General features: G+C 38.9%; 1 protein-coding gene across 19 annotated transcripts in view; it reads right to left on the reverse strand.

Moving 5' to 3' along the window:
• RBM26 (RNA binding motif protein 26) overlaps positions 1–11347 on the reverse strand; it is an 86570-nt gene extending 75223 nt beyond the window's left edge. For 8 of the 19 annotated variants that reach the window (XM_082700876.1, XM_082700891.1, XM_082700879.1 and 5 more), the window contains exon 1: positions 10795–11336. In XM_082700876.1, the coding sequence (XP_082557002.1) occupies positions 10795–10865 (71 nt within the window). In that variant the 5' untranslated portion in view covers positions 10866–11336. Of the gene's footprint in view, positions 1–10794 lie in introns of all 19 variants that reach the window. The other 11 variants (XM_082700881.1, XM_082700889.1, XM_082700877.1 and 8 more) reach the window with 3 other exon arrangements.
• Positions 11348–19740: the final 8393 nt, after the last annotated feature.

Raw genomic sequence — 19740 nt, forward strand, 5'->3', positions numbered from 1 at the left:
TGGAATCAGCCATTTCAAAGGTATAACGAATACATATTAATATTAAAAGTGCTAGGGTGAGAAGTGTGAAGAGGACTTTAACTTTTCATTTCAAAGCCTTCTGGCAAGTTTTCTTTCTTGCAACTATGTGCAGGTATTTAATACATTAAGAAAATAAGCTAATTTTTTTTTCTAGAAAGTAATGCCCACGTCTTAGGTAAAACACTATTAAAGTAAATGAGATAGTATATTCACATAATGTAATACTATGGAACCACTGGGCAGAACAGGAAACTAAAGAACATACTCACATGGGAGGATATGCAGAGTGTCTGCTACCCATATCACTTACAGTAGCATATAAACAACATGATCCTGCCCATGTTTAAAAATTACAGTTGATCCTGGAACAACGCAAAGGTTAAGGGTGACAACTCCCACACAGCCAAACATCTGTATAACTTATGACTCCCCCAAATTTTAACTCTACTAACCTACTGCTACCAGAAACCTTACCAATATAAATTAACACAAATTTCGTATGTTATATATAATTATATACTGTATTTTTACAATAAAATAAGCTAGATGAAAGAAAATATTGAGTTATTAGAAAAATACATTCACAGTACTGTAAAACATTCATGTGTAAGTGGATCCATGCAATTTAATTGGTTTCTTTCTTTCTTTCTTTCTTTCTTTTTGGAGAGAGAGAAAGAGAGCATGAGCAGGGTGAGGGGCAGAAGGAGAAGCCTGCTCAGCAGAGCCCGACTTGGGGTTTGATCCCAGAACTCTGGGAAAGTTCTGGGATCAAAGGCAGATGCTTAACCAACTGAGCCACCCAGGCACCCTGGACTCATACAATTTAAACCAGTGATATTCAGGGTCAACTGCATATACCTACATAAACACAGTATATGTATGTTTATTTTTATAAATATACAATTATGTTGATCTTTTTACATACGATATCAAGATGGGGTTAGGAAGACTCACTTTTGGGTTATATTCCTATACTCTATGAGTTTTTATTAAAACAAGTATGTATTATTTTTAATTAAAAAGAAAAAAGAAAAATTCTGTTAAATTAACTAATCAGTACTAAAAAAAATAGCATGGGTATTATTATAACTATATAGCATGCACCTGACAATGGACTACTACTCAGCAGTAAAAAGGAAAAACTAAGATACATGCAACAATATGGATAAATCTCATGAACATTCTGAGAAGTAAAAAGAAGTCCTGCTTAAAAGAGCACCTAATCTAAAATTCCATTTAAATGAAGTTCCATAACAAGCAAAACTAATATACAGTGGGAAAAAATCAGAACAGTGATTATTTCTATGGGTAAATGGTAGCATGGGATGGGGAATGAGGAAACTTTCCAGAATGATGGGAATGTTCTTTATTTTGACAGGGAATTGAGTTACAAAGATGTATACATTTGCAAAACTCATCAAAGGATACAGTTTAAGATCTGTGTACACTATTATATAAAGACTGTATCAAACTTCTTTTAAAACTATAAATAATGAGGGGCGCCTGGGGGGCTCAGTGGGTTAAAGCCTCTGCCTTTGGCTCAGGTCATGATCCCAGGGTCATCCAGCCCCCTGGGATCCAGCCCTGCATCAGGCTCTCTGCTCAGCAGGGAGCCTGCTTCTTCCCCTCTCTTTGCCTGCCCATGATCTCTATCAAATAAATAAATAAAATCTTAAAAAAGGGGGGGGGCGCGCCTGGGTGGCTCAGCTGGTTAAAGCCTCTGCCTTCGGCTCAGGTCATGATCCCAAAGTCCTGGGATCAAGCCCTGCATCAGGCTCTCTGCTCAGCGGGGAGTCTGCTTCCTCCTTTCCTCTCTGCCTGCCTCTCTGCCTACTTGTGACCTCTACCTATCAAATAAATAAATAAAATCTTTAAAATAAAAAAAAAAAAAGTGGTGTATTTGGGGCACCTGGGTGACTCAGTGGGTTAAGCCTCTGCCTTTGGCTCAGGTCATGATCCCAGCGTCCTGGAATGGAGCCCCACATGGGGCTCTCTGCTCAGCAGGGAGCCTGCTTCCTCCGCTCCCTTCTCTCTGCCTGCCTCTCTACTTGTGATCTCTATCAAATAAATAAATAAATAAATTTTTAAATAAATAAATAAAACTAGAAATACTGAACTCTAATGATATGCATAAGTACTTAGCAGTAAGTTCACTAACATCTGCAATTTACTTTAAAATACGTCAAAGAGGACGCAGGGTGGTTCAGTGGTTTAAAGCCTCTGCCTTTGGCTCAGGTCATGTTCCCAGGGTCCTGGGATCAAGCCCCACATCGGGCTCTCTGCTCCACGGGGAGCCTGCTTCCTCCTCTCTCTCTGCCTGCCTCTCCGCCTACTTGTGATCTCTGTCAAATAAAATAAATAAATAAATAAATAAATAAAATATATCAAATGATATATTTGACAGGGCAAGTACACTAAAATATTAACAGCAGAATCAAAGTGATGGGTATACATGGGTGTGTCATGTGGTAAATATATACACTGCAGTACTTTTTGTCCAGTTCATCAATACAGATGATTAAATTATAGTAGATCTATTACATTAAAATACTACGTAACCTTAACAAAAAGGAAACACTTTTATGTATTATATGGAATGATATCCAAGTATGATACCAATTGTGTACAAAGGAGAAAGAAGAATACATAAACATACCTGCTTACGTGTTGGTAAAATATCTCAGGAAGAATCACTCAGTAAACAGATCTCAAGTGAATTCCATTTCACACACACACACACAATATTAAATATGACCCCAAGTTAAAAATAAACTTTCACCTGTTTGAGAAGTTACTATTTGTAGACTAAAAAGTACTGTTCCACAGAAATAAGGCAGCGGGAGTAAGTAAGTGACTAAGTTTGGTAGGAAGGGCTTATACCATCCATTCATTTCTCCCCTTCTCTTTTCTCTGGGACTAAGGAAGCAGGAGGAAGGAAAAAATATTCCTAGAAGCTTTTTAGCTCAAGCTTAAATTAGTCATTCCTGATGTGTAAACACCAAACACCGGAATATCTGACTTCCTATTTTGCTCATAATAGTACCTCTGTCTTTTGATTTATATGCATATAAAATAATTTTATTTGAGAACTATTGTAAGAAAAGACAAGGATGTGCTAAAACATACAGAAAATGCTAAATCCATTTTAACTACTCAGCACTCAGATGAAAAAGCCAAAAAAGGTCGAGCAGCAAAACGTGGTAATGAGTCAACTCAACAAAAGTTAAAGGGATAAGGAAGATAATGAAAAATATTTTAACCAATAATTAAGCATAGAAAAGTTCTTTTTTTTAAAGATTTTATTTATTCATTTAGAGAGACATAGCGAGAGAGGGAACACAAGCAGGGGGAGAGGGAGAAGCAGGCTTCCCGCTGAGGAGGGCACCTGATGCTGGGCTCACCTGAGCTGAGGACAGATGCTTAAGGACTTAAGACACCCAGGGGCCCCTAGAAAAATTCTTCTACCAGCTGTAAAATTCAGTCTAGAATTATCATACAGCATTCTTTTCTGGGCAGCTCCACGGAGGCCCACAGCTTACACATAACAGAATTCAAATATACTTTGAGTAAATGGTTATTATTTTTCAGTGTCCTTTCCCCCTTAAAAAAAAAAAAAATCACTTAGGCTTTACATAATCTGAAAGTGCTATGAAGTAAAACTAAAGAGAAACAGACAGAGAGATTAGTAACTTTTCAAATTGCTCACACATCTGCTGCTCGGAAATAAAATTCTCATTGAAGTATGGTAGATTTTAGAGTTTACATTTCTCTCTCCTTAGGTTATGATTACCCAAACTAGAAATTTCAACCAGTGCATTTAATTTATGACACACAAGGCACTATGCTGTGTGCTGTATACGACAGGAAGACAGTTAAATCTTATGATTTGGAGTCCACTTTCAAGGACCTAAGATTCTAATAATGAAGCTAAAGTAGTAAGAATTAATTACTAAACAAGTAAGCAAGTGATGAATGTCATAATTGATGCAAACTAGTGCTAGGAGAAAAGAGTCATGTCACTCCTTCCAAATGGATGGATCCTAACATTCTGGAAGAACTGGCATCATCCTTCACCTTTAATTTCAACATATATAAAGGAAATGGAGAAAGGCAGTATACCATAACATGCAACAAAGCTCTGAAATCAAAATATCTTGTTTGGAATCCTTTCTCCATTATTTATCAGCTATGAATGAACCGTATTACTTAATCTGCCTAAGACTTAATTTCCTCATTATTTAAAACTGAAATAACAGAATCTAGATCACATTCAATGAATACACAATGATTAGTATATGATAAGCACTCAATGAATGTTACCCTCTAAAAGTCTGGAAAAGGGGACAGTATAAACAATGTGATATAGAAAAAAGATCAGCTTTGCTGAAATTAAGACCCACCAAAAAAAATGGGAAGACAAAACTGGAAAGATAAGCAGATTATACATTTTGAATCCTAAGCCAAAATGTATGCAATTTATTTAGGAATGCTAAAGATTTTGATCAAATGAAAGCATATAACCAAGACTGAGCATCCAGGTAGGAACTAAGGGGAAGAAAAAAAAAAAAACCTGCAAAAGTTTAGATAAGGAGTGTGAGGCCCCCTATTGCAATGTCATTAGTAACAATTATTAAAAGAGATAGAACCCAATGATTAACTGAAGGGGGAAAAGATGAAGGGAGGAAAAACTAAAAAATAAAATTTCAAGCCTAGAAAATTTGAGCAAATGAAATGGAAATTAGTAAATTCAGAGAACATTTATTTTCAGAAATGTAGTTTGAAGTTCAGATGGGAGAACCAGGTGGATAAACAGCTAGCAACTGGAATAAGACTCTGAAGAGAGGTTATGCCTAAACATACATATGTGAAAAATGATGTAGAGATTAGAGGTTCTCTTGGAAAAGATCTGAAATTCAAAGCAAATTTATATACAGCATATGCAATATCCTAAGGAAGGAAGTCTTTAATCAAACTTTCAAAGACTCCAACACACACACACACACACACACACACACACACACACACAGTTTTTAAGAACCACTGGAACAGATTATAATGGAAACTATCCATGGGAATGAACATGAATGAGATGACAGAAGTAGAAATAGTTGAGAAGAAAAAAAGCATGAAAAAAGAACTTGGAAAAAATATAACTAAAAGGCAAGAAAAAGAACTGAAAAGGACAGCTGATTTGAGAAGAAAGAGAAGTATTAGGGATTTAAGATAGGAGAAGTTTAAAAAAAAAAAAAGGCAGCATCAGCACTGCTTAGTGTTATATATATAGGACAAAGAATATAAAATTTATATAAAATCTCTACATTTAATAAATTCATTGGTAATACTGAGGTAAGCAATTTTGTGTGCAAGGAAGAAGAAACTAAATGAAAAAGGAAACTAAATGGTTGGGGACAAAGGAGGGAAAAATTAAAAACTGACTACTATTTCTAGATTTACTAGTGAAAGGAAAAGCTAACATGAAAATGACTGGAAGAAAAGTATTATTTTATTTTTTTGTTTTGTTTTTGCTGCAATTGTTGCTGAGTTTTTCTTCCTTAAGGACTAGGAAATTGTCTTTCTATGCCAAAAGGAGTCTGTAAAAAGAGAAAGATTAAAGGAGGGAAAGAGGAATAAAAGTTCAGCAGTGAAAAGATCACCTTTCAAATTCTTCCTGTAAAACAGGAACAAAAATCATTTTAATGTGGTAAGAAAGGTATAGCTAACAAGTGTGGGTGAGGGGGAAAAAGACTACAAAAATTCTGAAGAAGTTTCTTTCTTAAACTGTAAAGCACTGATAACCATAATGCTTTCGAACTTTACTCCTTTATAACGGCAGCTAGTATTACGAAAATGTAATAGGATAAAAAGTGCATACAGTAAGAGGGCAGAATACACTATACTGTGTAGCAGTAAATTAAGTACATGGCTCCAGAGGCAAAAAAGCGTGAGTTTAAATTACTGTGTGACAAGTACCTTAACTTTGTGCCAGAGTGTCTTCACTTGCAAAATGGAGGTCTCCTTACCTCTCAGAACTTAGAAATAATAGAAAACTATCAACAATGCATACAAATGCAGGTGTAGTGGCAGCAGCAGTGGTCGTAATAAAATAACCTATTTATGATTAATCAAGCAGTATTTAAGGAAAGACAGAAGGGCTAGGCTCCTAAAAATGTGTCTCAAGGGTTGTTGGGTGGCTCATCGGAGAAGCATATAACTCTTGGTGGCTCAGGTCATGATCCCAGGGTTGTGAGATGAGCTGGCAGGGCTCCAAGCTCAGTAGGGAGTCCGCTTAAGATTCTCTTTTCTCCCTCTCCCTTTCCTCACTGTGACCATCTCAGGCCGTGGCTCTCTAATTAATTTAGAAATCTTGAAAAAAAAAAATGTGTCTCATTTCGTTCAACTGCAGAAGGAAATAAGTATAATTCCCCCTATTATACCAATAAGGAAAAGGGAGGTTCATTTGGCTAGATTACTCAGTAAGTGGCAGAACTTAGATGTGAACACTAGTTTATATGGTTACAAAACTTGGCTTCTTTCCACTACACAACATTAACTCCCCAGCACTACATAGCAGCAGGAACACAAAACTATGCATTCTGTTCTTTACTACTAACCTCACAAAATCTGGGCATATCATTAAGTCTATCTGCCTCTCCATCGTCTGAAAAATTAAGGAGTATTTTTTAATTTGATTTGATTTTGAAGTTTCTCTCTGGCTAAAAAAGTCTATGATTTTATTAAGTTACCCATTTAGTGATGTATAAACTCATAAAAAGTTTCAAAATACAGCAGAAAACCTTCTTTATTTATTTAAAAAACAAAAACAGAAAAATTGCGCACACACACACACACACACAGAGCTTAAAATTTTTTTCCAGGACTTCCCATTAGCAAAAAGAAATAAATGTTAAAGACAAGACCAACATCTAATTTCATTTTATTATAGCAAGTATGACTAAGCAAATGCTTGAGAGAACAAAATATCAATCTAAAGTATTTCAAGATGCCAATTTTAACACCTACATTTTCAATGGGGGGAAAAACACAAAACTCAGAGCCCTGACACATCTACAGACCTTATAATCAAATAACAAGCAGATTTACCGACTTTTATTTCATGCCAAAACACTGCAAACAGGCTGGGGATTTGTTTGTTTTCATGTCAATCTGAAAACTCCTGCACTAAAAGCCCTCCCCAGCTTCCCACTATCTTTCAATTAACATCCAAAATCCTTAACATGACTCAACAAAGTACTGAATGATCCAGCTCCTCTCTCTCTGGAACTATCCTCTGCTAGTCTTCCCTTTGCTCTTTTTTTCAATTTCTTTCATTTCCCCCAAGACACTTTTTTTCTTTCATTTTAAGGCTTTCATAAATCTGTTCTTCAAAACCTAGAATGCCTTCACAGCTCTCCCACTGTTTTGCCCTAGCAAACTAATCCTCATCCTTTTAAGCTAAGATCAAATGTTATGCCAGCAAAAGCCCTTCTTGACCTTCCAAACATACATTTCACAGCATTCGGGACTTCACAATACTCAAAGATCTTCACAAAACTCAACATCTGTCTTCCCTGCTAAATAGTAAACAATATGAATATAGTTATTTCAGGTCGTTTCCCAATATCTCCAATATCTAACACACCGCAAAGTACAGATTAAGTACTCAATATTTGCTGAATTAACATTGAAAATGCAGGGGAAGTCCAAAACCATGAGATATTTTACTAGCACAGGTAGCTAGAAAGTTCCATACAAGTTTTGAATTACATCTTCACCCTGGGCCTTCAAATATCCTCCTTCAAATAAGTGCTATTTGGGGGGCGCCTGGGTGGCTCAGTGGGTTAAACCGCTGCCTTCGGCTCAGGTCATGATCTCAGCGTCCTGGGATCGAGTCCCGCATCGGACTCTCTGCTCGGCAGGGAGCCTGCTTCCCTCTCTCTCTCTCTCTCTCTGCCTGTCTCTCCATCTACTTGTGATTTCTCTCTGTCAAATAAATAAATAAAATCTTTAAAAAAAAAAAAAATAAGTGCTATTTGGCAATTACACTTTTAAAGTAACGCCAAAAAAATCCCTTTAGATAATACATCCTAAAGTTTCACAAAACCAAGGCTAGAAACCACAAGTCTTAAGCAAATAGAATCAGCTTTAAAAGTTATCGAGAACTCACCTAAAATGCAATGAAAGGACAGGAACTTGGATAAGGGCTCAATTTTACCACAGCAATGTACATTATGAAAGGGCCAATCCCAATTCCTACCACTGTCTAGGCTGTACTAGCAGCCTTATTTATCCTAACAGTAATGACTGCAGTGCTACAGTCATCTAAGTAAGCTATAAGATATCTGAAACATACTTTATTAAAACTGAATAAAAGTCACAAGCATACACTATGTAACTATAATCTTCTTTTAGGTTACAGTATAACATATAGAGATGTTAAATCACTATGTTGCTTACCTGAAACTAATATAACATTGTGTGTCAACTGTAACTCAAAAATTTCTTTAAAAAGGAATGCTATTTAAACTCAAAAAAATTTTTTTACACTTTCTGTTCATCTAATACCATCGAGTGCTAATTACAAACCAGGCAGTGTCTAAAGATTAATACGTATTATTTCCCCATACAGATGAGGAAACGAGACACACTGAGTTAAGTAATTTACCCAATATTACACAGCTGGTAGGTGGCAGAGGCAAAATTCAAAGTCAGCCATTCTGACTCTGAAGTTCATCCTCTAAACCACTACAACCACTGTTGCACTCTCTCTCTCTCCATCCTGAAATAAGGCTTCTATCTGGACCATCTCACTTCAAAGAAACTATTTTGCTAAGGTCACCAATGACTCCTACCTTTCCCAACTTAAGGGCCACTTATCTGCCTCACCTTTTTTATCCACTCTGCAGCATCTCATCAAGTTGACAACCCACCTCTCTTATCATATATTTGTTTCGTAAGTACCATAAATCTCAGTCTTGAGATCTACCTCAAATGTGGGCCCTCATTTCTTCCCTATCAACATTCTGACTAGGAAATCTCCCACAATTCCATAGTTTCAAATACTCTCTGCATGACTCTTTTCTTTCTCTAGTCCTACGTGAGTTCTAGACTCAACCCAACCACCTCTTAAATATCTAACTTGAATATGTAACAAACACCAATTACCTTTCCTCCTCCCCTCAACCTGTTCTCCCCCAGCCTTCTCCATCATCACCCATCCAGCTGTTTAGGCTAACCTCTTAGTCATTATCCTTGATTTCCCTTTCCCTTATCTCCCACATCCACTCCAACAGCAAGGTTCATCAGATCCTCTTATAAATCATATTTTGTTCTGCCTCCATTACCATTTTAATACAAACGACCTACATTTCTGCCTACAGTGCCCTTCAGAATAGTCTTCTCATTCTTGCCCCCTTAGTCTCCGCAAAGCAAGCGGTGTTAAAATCAAATCAATCCCTGCTTGCTTTAAATTATCTAAGGTCTCACTGTATTTTAAATAAGATCCTAGGTCTTGACCATGACCTCACAGAACCTAAATAATGTGCTCCTGACTAATTCTCCAACCTCCTGTTACTCCATTCTCTCCCCCATCACAATGTTCCTTGCAGCCAGAGTTGCCTTCCTTCTCTTCTGGAACACACCGTGATCATATCTGCTACAGGGCCTTTGCACTTGCTGTTCCTTCTACAAGGAACAGTCTTTCTCCTGACTTTGACACAGATGGTTTCTTCTCCTCCCTCAGGGTTGCTCAAAAGCTACCTCCTGCGAAAGGCCTTCTAATCAGTCTTTTATATGACCCTCTATTATTACAACCGTCACTGCTATTTCAATCTGGAATTACCTTATTTCTTTAATACTCATTTACTACTGTCTTCTCAACTTTGTAATTTAAAAGCTCTATCACCAAAGCTTCCCACAATATACAGCAGGCACTTAATAAACTTATTAAATGAATGGATTTTCCCTCTTTCATTTTGTTTATTGTAAATCAACTAATTTTGATAAAGCACCTGACCCATGATGTATTTTATATGTATTAAAAGTTAAATCCTTAAAACACTCTTATTTTTTCCAAAATAAAACATTCCAGCATTCTGAACCACCCCCCCCCACACACACACAAACAACTGAGTCCATCTACAGCATCCCACTTAAACGTGCCAAATATACCATATGGATAAATAACATTTTCTTCCTCCTCTCCAAGCTAACAAATCTGCTAGTGGGAAAAGGGAATCTTACTGGGCAGCTTAGCACCTGTTACATCTTCAATCAGTTAAGGGAGGTGCGGGTGAGCCAGATAGCACATGGGAAACGTGGCCTTTCTTTCGGGGACTATATTTAGGTAAAACGTGAATGGCTTACATTAGAACTGTCCTAACCCCTAACTAGGGCCAGTCACTTCATTTAAAGAAACAAGGTAAAACAGTCTGTGGGCAAGAGGTTATGCTCGGGTTCACTAAAAGAAAAGAAACCGATTTGGGGGCCCTCACCAAATGTGTGTGTAGACTGGGATCGGTCTACATATAACGGGAAAACAAGGGAAGGAGGTATCAGTTGGAGGACCAACTCAGCGGTATGATAAAGGTCAGCTCAGGCTCTCTGGGGAATCCTGAACCTGTAAGCCAGGGTGGAAATGGGGAAAACACAAAACCCGGGGATCTATGTTCCCCGCCTCGGCCTCCATCACAGGCACTTCGGGCAACTGCACAGATCTCTGTGTCCGCCTATCTCCCCACTTTCAACCCTGCAAGGAGAGAGCCCCCGGATACTCACATGGGCTCGAGAGTCTTGCTGAGCCAGGACTTGAGTGCCTCGAAGTTTTCAATGATCATTTTAGAAACCATCCACAGCGGCCCCGAGGCCCGTCACACTCCTCTGCCCGCCCAGGTCGCGGCCGCTACAGCCGCCGCTGCCCCCGCCCCCTCCTCCGCGCGCCTCCCGCGTGGGCCGCGGTGGGAGGCGCCGGTGGCAGGTTCCCGCGAGCCCCGATCAGCGAACAGCTCTGCGGGTACCGTCGCAGGCCGCGAATCCACGGGGTGCCAGGAGCTCCCCGTCCCCGGACCCCGACTGAGGCAGCAACGGTTTGCCCGGGCCCTCCCCCTTCCCTCCACCCGAGCAAATCTTGAACCGGGAGCGCGACACGCGCCTAGATCCGGGCTTTCACTCAGCCTCGGGATCAGGTGGTGTCGGCAACGCAGAACAGGCAAAAGTGAAGAAAGCGAAGACGAAGGGCAGCTCAATGGGAACGATTCGGGGGGTCTTCCCGGCTCCCAGCACCCCCAAGAAGATGGCTGCCGATAAATCTCGCGAGAATTGATGAAGTCTCGCGGTGACTCCCGGAGCCTGCTGGGAAGAGACGTAAGATCGGCGGAGAGCGCGCTGGTTGAGTGCGGTACTTCGATTTTTTTTTTTTTTTTTTTTTTTTTTTTGGCTTATTTACGTGGTTTGCGGCCTTTGTGTTTTTTTTACGCCTTGGCCCGGGTACGGAGTAAAGATTTCCTTTCTTACGAGAAGGGAGAGGCCGCTGACTTCAGAAACCGTGGGAGTCCCAGTTCGTCCTATGTAATAGATGGCTGTGGCGCAGGAGTGGAGCGAACCTCCGGACCGGAGCGCTCCCGGAGAGCGTCTGCACGCTGTGCTGGGGACGCAGGGCGGCCCGTGGTCTCCAGGTGTGCCCTACTGCCTCCTCCGTTGATCTCAGGGTCCTGCAGTACCGTACTGTGCGCTGTGGTGTGGCCAGGACGGGGAAGCACGGGCTGGTGTAATCTAACCCTTGGAGACTTCTAGAGGATTGGTGTCTTGTCCAAAATTACTCGCCTTGATCGCAGAGAGGTAATGATCTAGGGCTGCCCCAAAGGAAAGGTGAGATGACCTCGACGGTTCCGAAATAGTTTTCCAACCATCTGAAACTTCGGACTTTTCCCCCAGCTCAAGATAAGAACAGTGTGTTCTTAATTCTCTTCCTTTAGAGCCGATTCCGCCACAGATAGGAAATTAAAGTGTCAAAAGACCCTTCATATCAGCCTTCTAAATAAATGAACTTCCCTTCTGGGGAAGTTTGAATCCTGTCTGTTAATTTATTTGCTATTATTGACTATGGTTAAGGTACGAGGTGGGAAAGGTCTTGTGCCTGTAAACTAAAATGAAATGAAAATAATTAGCAACATAAAGACATTTAGAATAAGTAGAACAATAAAAAGCTCTCGTGGCAGGCGGTGGTAGACGAAATTGTCCTTAAGAACTCTGAGTTTGTAATTTGCTGGATTGAAGTGTCCTTAAGCAATAAGTGGGAAAGATTATCAAATAAGAAAAGCTAGACATTTGTTTTAAAATACAGCATGTAGAGTAGAATGAAATTAGAATTCAGTCACCGAATAACCCGGATGTTGGTTAAAGTGATTTAGCCAAGTGAAATAAGTTAGAAGCAAGAGGACAAATATATGATTCTACTTATGAGGTACCTAGAGTAGCCAAACTCAGAGACAGAAAGTGGAATGGTTGGGTGTCAGTGGTGGGAGAGTAGGGGGAGGATGGGGAAAGAGTTTTACTTGGGATGCTGAAAAGTTTCTGGAGAGGAACAGGGTTGATGGTTGCATGGTTAATGCGATCGAATTGTACACTTAAAATGATTAAAACAGTAAATTTTATGTATACTTTATGACAATAAAAGTGATTTTATTTTTTTTAAGATTTTATTTATTTATTTGACAGTGATCACAAGTAAGCAGAGGCAGGCCGTGTGGAATGGGGGGGATGGTGGGGAGCAGGCTCACCACTGAGCAGAGAGCCTGATGCCCGGCTCAGTCCCAGGACCCTGGGATCATGACCTGAGCTGAAAGCAGAGGCTTTAACCCACTGAGCCACCCAGGTGCCCCTGATTTTTTTATTTTAATGTTGCTGTGGGAAAAGTAAAATCCTAATTGTTTAGCTTGTTTATTTAATAGACTTGTCTCAGGCTGACTCCGGGAGGGTATTCAACTTCATCACCAGCTCCTTAAATGTCCCTCTGCTCCTGCCTTCCAAAGCTAACCACCGTTCTACCAATACTGTATACTCTAGGTAAACGGAATTGCTCACCCTCCACTTCTCCAAATACTTATCTACATCATTTCCCCAAGGAACACCTCCACTTCTTTCTCTGGTTGCTCAAATCTTACCCACTCTCTCCTAATACTACTGGTACTGTATGTTTGAAGTCTCCTTTGACTTTTCCTAAACAATAGCAACAGCCTTTTAATCTCTGCCTCTCTGGCTGCCCCCATTATCAGTTCATCTTTAGTTGCCTTTATCATCATTGACTTTAATAGCAATCATTGTAAAATTTGCATGTAATGATGTAACTTACCTGCTTACAATCTTCAGCTCCCACATTGTCTTTAGGATAAAAATCAAATTTTTCCAACATTCTATAAAAGGGCTTTCATAATCAAACCCCTACCTATTTGCCTTAGAAAGTTCTTTCACTTTCAGGCTTTGCTTCAGCCATCTTGAGCTATTCCATGTTCCTTGGAAGGAGGTGTGTTCCCACACTAAATGGGGCTATTGCGAATGTTTTTTCTTCCCTTTCACTTGATGAAATCCTACTCATCCATCATAATTCAGTGTATACAGCCTCACCTTTGGAAAGGCATCCCTAACCTCCCTGCTCTAAACCAAGAGTCACTCAAGATTTTCTCCTGTGCTTGCGTCGGTTATAGCACTCTTGCTTTATTTTTCCAAGTATCTGAATATCTGTCCCTTAGTAACTATAGTTTTGAAGCTCCTGCTCCAAGCAGAGCCCCAATATATTCAATCAGTTCTCAGTTTTTTGAATGATTCAGTGAAGCTCTGCCATTTCCATGAAATTTTCCATGACCAATGAAGCTGGCAGTGACCTCTTCCTCCTCTGAATCCATTGCACAGTGCTTGTTATTATTCCATATTTAGTCATCAGTGCTTTGTAGCGTGCTTCTCTTTCTTAACCATTAACATCTATCCCTTATCACTTCAGCTTCATCTTTGGCTTTGCCTTCAAAAGTGATAATTAGGGGCACCTGGGTAGCTCAGTGAGTTAAGCCTCTGCCTTCAGCTCAGGTCATGGCTTCAGGATCTTGGGATCGAGCCCTGCATCAGGCTCTCTGCTCAATGGGGAGCCTGCTTCCCCCTCTCTTGCTGCCTGCCTTTCTGCCTGCTTGTGATCTCTCTCTCTGTCAAATAAATAAATAAAATCTTTTCTTTTTAAGCGATAATCAGCTAGTGTTATTGTCACTGCTGCTAAGAAATGACTAAAACAACTTCTGTTGAATACTTTCTGCATTCAATAACATTTCAGAATGTTTGTCAGTATTAGGTTACCTAGTTAACGTTTTCCAATACACAGTGCTCTTTGAAAACCCATTGACTTTGTTAGTGATGTTCTTTTAGCCAGGAATGACTTTCCTCATTGCTCAAAAACCTGCTTCTCACTGATGCCCTAGGCAAGGATAGTTGCCTCTTGGTTGCTACCTGTAGGATATCGGTTACAACATCTTGTTTAGTTTTCTCCTCTGTCTCCTTAACTAGATTATGAACTCTTTAAGGACTAGGACTCAAGCTTATTCATCATTGTACTTCCCACGCTTAGCACAGTGTCTGGAACTCAGAAATGTTTACGGAAGGATATGTGCTTAATTTTAAATAGGAAAGAAGAAGAGGCAAGGGAAAATATTTTGGACAAACAAGCCATAATGATACTTCCTAATAGACTTGTATTTCCTCGTGGTTTATTTAGCTGCCCTGATCCTAGGAAGATTCTCCATAGTGTAGTTAACTCCTTCAGAGGTTCTTCCAGTTCTCTCTCCTAGCTGAGGGATGTAATCTTATTACTCTCAGTGGTGTTTTGGGGCTCTGGTTTAAAAATTCAGCCTGCATTTTTACATCACAAAGATACTCGATATGTTCTATTTCCTTTATAGTTCATTACTCTCCAGAGAATCACATTTAGATCCTTATTCTCCCTGGAATACATTCCTTTATTTGGTGTAAGGTGGGGAGCTAGCCTATTTTGTCTCCAGATGGCAAGCCAATTTTTCTCTGAAATTCTACACAGCAGTATATCCCTTTCTCATTGGTTTTTCATGGCACTTTTATTATATATCTTCTTTCCACTTATATATGGCTCTGGATCTGAACTCTTCAGTTGGTCTCTCTATTTATGACTACAACAGTCATAAATAAAACCTGTTGTTTTTATTGACCAACATCTTATAGTCTATCTTAATACCGATAAGGGCAAATCCCCCCTTTTTTGCTTTTTTTTTTTTTTTTTTCAAATTTTACTTAATGTAAACCTTTGTTTTTCCAAATACTTCCTAGAACAAGATTGTTGAGCTTGTAAAATAAAAATCCCTTATTGAATGTATAAATTAATTGGTTGTGTGGTAATCACAGGTGCGCTTCTCAGATCTTCCTTCAAGAAAGGGCTCGCTGCCCAACTGAAGGCATATAGTCAGCTGACAGCTGTTAACTCCTTCTAGGTTCACCTGAGCTTTCAAGCTGAAGTTACACTATTTTCAGGGCAGCCCCTTTTCCCCAAGCCCATCCTCAGCCAAAGACAGTGTCAGGCATTGTATAAGGACATACTCAACGTTGATGATAGAGGCTCTGTCAGATCTTCCATGGCAGTCTGACAGCTCCTCCTGCCCAGTCCTGCTTCCTCTCTTTCACTTTCACAAGTGCTAGTCTGTTGTAAACCTTTTGCATTTCTTTTTTTTTTTTTCCTTACCTTTTGCATTTCTAACTCAGCATCTCCCCAGAGAATCCAACTAATGATACAAGTCATCTGATTCATTCTATTTTTATAAATTAAAGTCACAATCAATAACAAAATCTAGCCATACCTTCTGGCCCAATTGCTTCTTTGAAACCATCCCTATCCAATTCAATTTAATATAATCTCATCCCAACACATACCTTCTGGCAAGCCTGTGACTTTTTCTGGCCGTCTTTGATTTAGCACCTCTTATTGAATTGAATTCCCTGTGACCTCCTTGAGTACTTTTTTCCTTCAGTTACTTCTTTATCTCCTGTGTTCAACCCTTGTACTCTACTAGGCCTTTCCAATGCAGTGTTCAACAAATGTTTCCTAGAGGTCACTTCTCCACTGCTTGTTGAGAATACATTGGTAGATAAAAACAAAGACACTGTATCTGCCCTAAGGAGCTTATAGGCTCATAAAGAAGACACACTTCTAACAAATAATCATATAGGAAAAAAACTTACAAAATATATTAGTATTCTAAAGAGGGGGAAATGAACCATTTTAACAGTTTAGAATGCTGAAGCATGGTTTCTCTAAGGATATGATATTTAAATGGTTAAGAAAATGGAATAATGAGTACAAGTTAGCCATGTGAAGCAAAATAGAAACAAGAACATTTCTGGCCTACATAATAGCTTGTGGGATGTTCCTGAGGTAAGGAAGGGCCAGGATCTTAAAGGTCAGAGAGTTGAGAGTGTGTCAAGTCAGGAGGAAACATAGCTATAGGCCAAATTAGGTAAACAAGGGCCATGTTAAGATTTTTAAACAAGATTTTATTTAAAATCTAATGTGCAGGGGCGCCTGCATGACTTGGTTGGTTAAGTATCTGCCTTGGACTCAGGTCATAATCCTGGGGTTCTAGGATTGAGCCAGCTTCTCCCTCTCCCTCTGCCACTCCCCCTGCTTGTGCACTCACACGCAATATCTGTCAAATAAATAAAACCTTTTAAAAATAATAAAAATAAAATACAATGTGCATCAATTGAGAGGTTTTCAGTGTGGCAGGTTGAATTAAAAACATGAACGTATACACTTCTTAGAAAACTTAATTAAATTTGGGAGTTTTTAAATAAAAACAAAAAAAAGGCAAATCACCTTTACATAAAAATGCTAGGATTTTTGTCTCTCCTAGAAGTAGAATCAAGATCATGTTAATAAAAGGAATACAGTTTTCTCATCTGAGACTAGAGGCCAATAACTTGGAAAGAGAAATAAGGCTTTGCTGTGGTGAGGTATGTCCTTAGGTAATTCGAGAGAAAACCCTTCAGCAATTGCTAGTAGTGTAAACTAGGATCAGAGGACATATGATTTCCCCCTTAATAAGATCAGAGTACTTCTGGTTGCAATAAAAGAATTTGAAGGACAATCACCAATTCTTTAGTGGGCACTCCATTTATACCCATAATTGATTATAATGACTCCCTATAGCAGTACTTTAATGGAAGGGGTCTAAAACCTAGCAGAACAGTACAGAGCAAGAGGACTAGGAGTTGTGTTATTAATATACTGAGCTTTTTATTCTACATAAGGAGAGTAAAGTCCTTCCATTTGGGGAAAGCACTGTCCAATAAAAATATAATAGGAGCCACATATGTAATTTTACATTTTCTAGTGGCCATAATTTTAACAAAGTTAAAGGTGAAATTACTTTAATAACTAAAATACTGTTTTTTCAGTGTGTACTATAAGACTTACTGAGATATTTTACTTTTTTCTGGTTACTAAGTCTTTGATACTAGTGTGTATCTTACCCTTGTAGCTATCTCAATTTAAGCATGCCACATCACAAGTGCCCAGTAGCTACACATTGCTAATGGCTATGCTCTTGGACAGCACAGCCTTAAAACTAGAGAGTGTCTCATGTGGGTATTTAATTGTGGCTGATGTCTGAGGTTTCAGTGTCATTCGTTATTTTCCTCTGCTGAGGTACTGGCCTTCAATAAAATTGGGCTTGAATTTCAAAGACCCTCATTAAGGTTCTACATCATTACTTTCATAATAGATATTTTTGCCCTGAGGCTACTAAGGAAACAAAAACGAAATGTAGAGTTGAACTTTCTTCAAAAGATGGTTCATTCCTCCCTCACTTCTTATTAACCAGGCAGTGAGAGGGGGAGGAACAAAAGGATATACCCCGTTTTCTTCTGATTCTTGGCTTGAAGGACAGAGATTGCTCCATAATAAATATGTGTTGGGGAAAAAAGCAATGAGGTGAAATGATTTGGCAGAGTCCCCACAGAGGCTCTCTAGAGATCATATGCATATAAGCCTGTAAATACCTACTTCTCATGGAATTCCAAAGTGAAGTTTGTCAGTCTTCTTTGCTTTCTCTTTGATATGTTTTTGTTTTTGTTTTGAGGCACTCATCTTTACAGTAGTTGATGGAATGTTACTTGTATCATGATAGATGAAGAGAAGCCCAAGACCCTTTACTCTGAGCCTAAGCTGTGAGACTCTCACCCAGGTTATAAGTCTTGTTCCCCAGTGTTCATTCATTCAACAAATAATACACTGAGAGCCTACTGTGTGCTATGAACTTCTCTAGGTCCTGAAAATATAGATGTAAACAAGACAGGCAAGCTTCCTTCCTTAGTAATTTCTTAAATGTTTTTTTATTTTGGAAAAATTTAAACATGCACAAACACAGAAGAGTACAATCTTCCCTATCATCTAGTTTCAACAATTATCGACTCATGATCAGTCTTATTTCATTGATACTCTAGACTCTCATCTTACTCCATTTCAAATTATTTTGACAACAAAAACATCACATCATTTACCTGACAGATGGGTGTTTTTTTAATTTTATTTTTATTTTTTATTAACATATAATAGCCCCAGGGGTACAGGTCTATGAATCGCCAGGTTTACATACTTCACAGCACTCACCATAACACACACCCTCCCCAGTGCCCATAACCCAACCACCCTCTCCCTACTCCACCTCCACCCCCGCCACAACCCTCAGTTTGTTTTGTGAGATTAGGAGTCTCTTACAGTTTCTGACAGATGGTTTTAACACTATTACAGATTTTTTTCCTCTGGATACTGAGAATTATACCTATCTGTCATCATCTATGGCAGTTTATACAAAGGGCTTTGTGTGTGCATATGTGAATATGAATATGTAATGTGTGTGTATATGTGTGTGTGTTTGTATATATATATATATATGCATTAATCTCTTCAACCACCATTCAATTAATCATTAATACTTACTGAGTCTTCCTCATAAGTACACCTACATTTACTCATTATCATTTAGCCCAGGCTACACACTGCAGCCAAAGAAATCCATAAAAGCCCATGCTAATCATGTCACAATTTAAAATCTTTTATTGACTCCCTGATTACCAGACTGAAGTACAAATTTATTCATAATAACATCTAATTGAAATGTAGTGTGTTTTATGGTATTAAGTACTATACTAAGTGCTTTATAGATATTATGTTAATCCTCACAATTTAGCATTCCCATTTTATAGCTGAGAAAATTAAAGCCTTGAGTCGTCTAAGTACATTCAGGGAGTACTCAAGCATGGTAGAACTTGAACTCAGATCACTAAACAACAGTGACTGCTTCTTTAACCACATTTTACTTAATCTTTCATTATTTGGTGTCTGTCTGGCTCTCCAAATTCATCTCACTTCCTCACCTTTCACACCCTACCGAAGTATTTGTGTAGTTCCCCAAATAAACAGTACTGTATTGAGCAATAAGCAATCTGGTATATGCTGAAGAAAACATCAAAATAGGGGATGCTTGGGTGGCTTAGTTGGTTAAGTGCCTTCCGCTCAGGTAATTCCGTGTTGGGCTCCTTGCTCAGCAGAGAGCCTGCTTCTCCCTCTGCCTGCCACTCCTCCTGCTTGTGCTCTCATGCACTCTCTCTGACAAATAAATAAGATCTTAAAAAAGAAAAATCAAAACAGGAACATAAATA

The sequence above is a fragment of the Mustela nivalis genome (genome assembly GCF_964662115.1).
Source record: "Mustela nivalis genome assembly, chromosome: 15".
NCBI lineage: Eukaryota > Metazoa > Chordata > Mammalia > Carnivora > Mustelidae > Mustela > Mustela nivalis.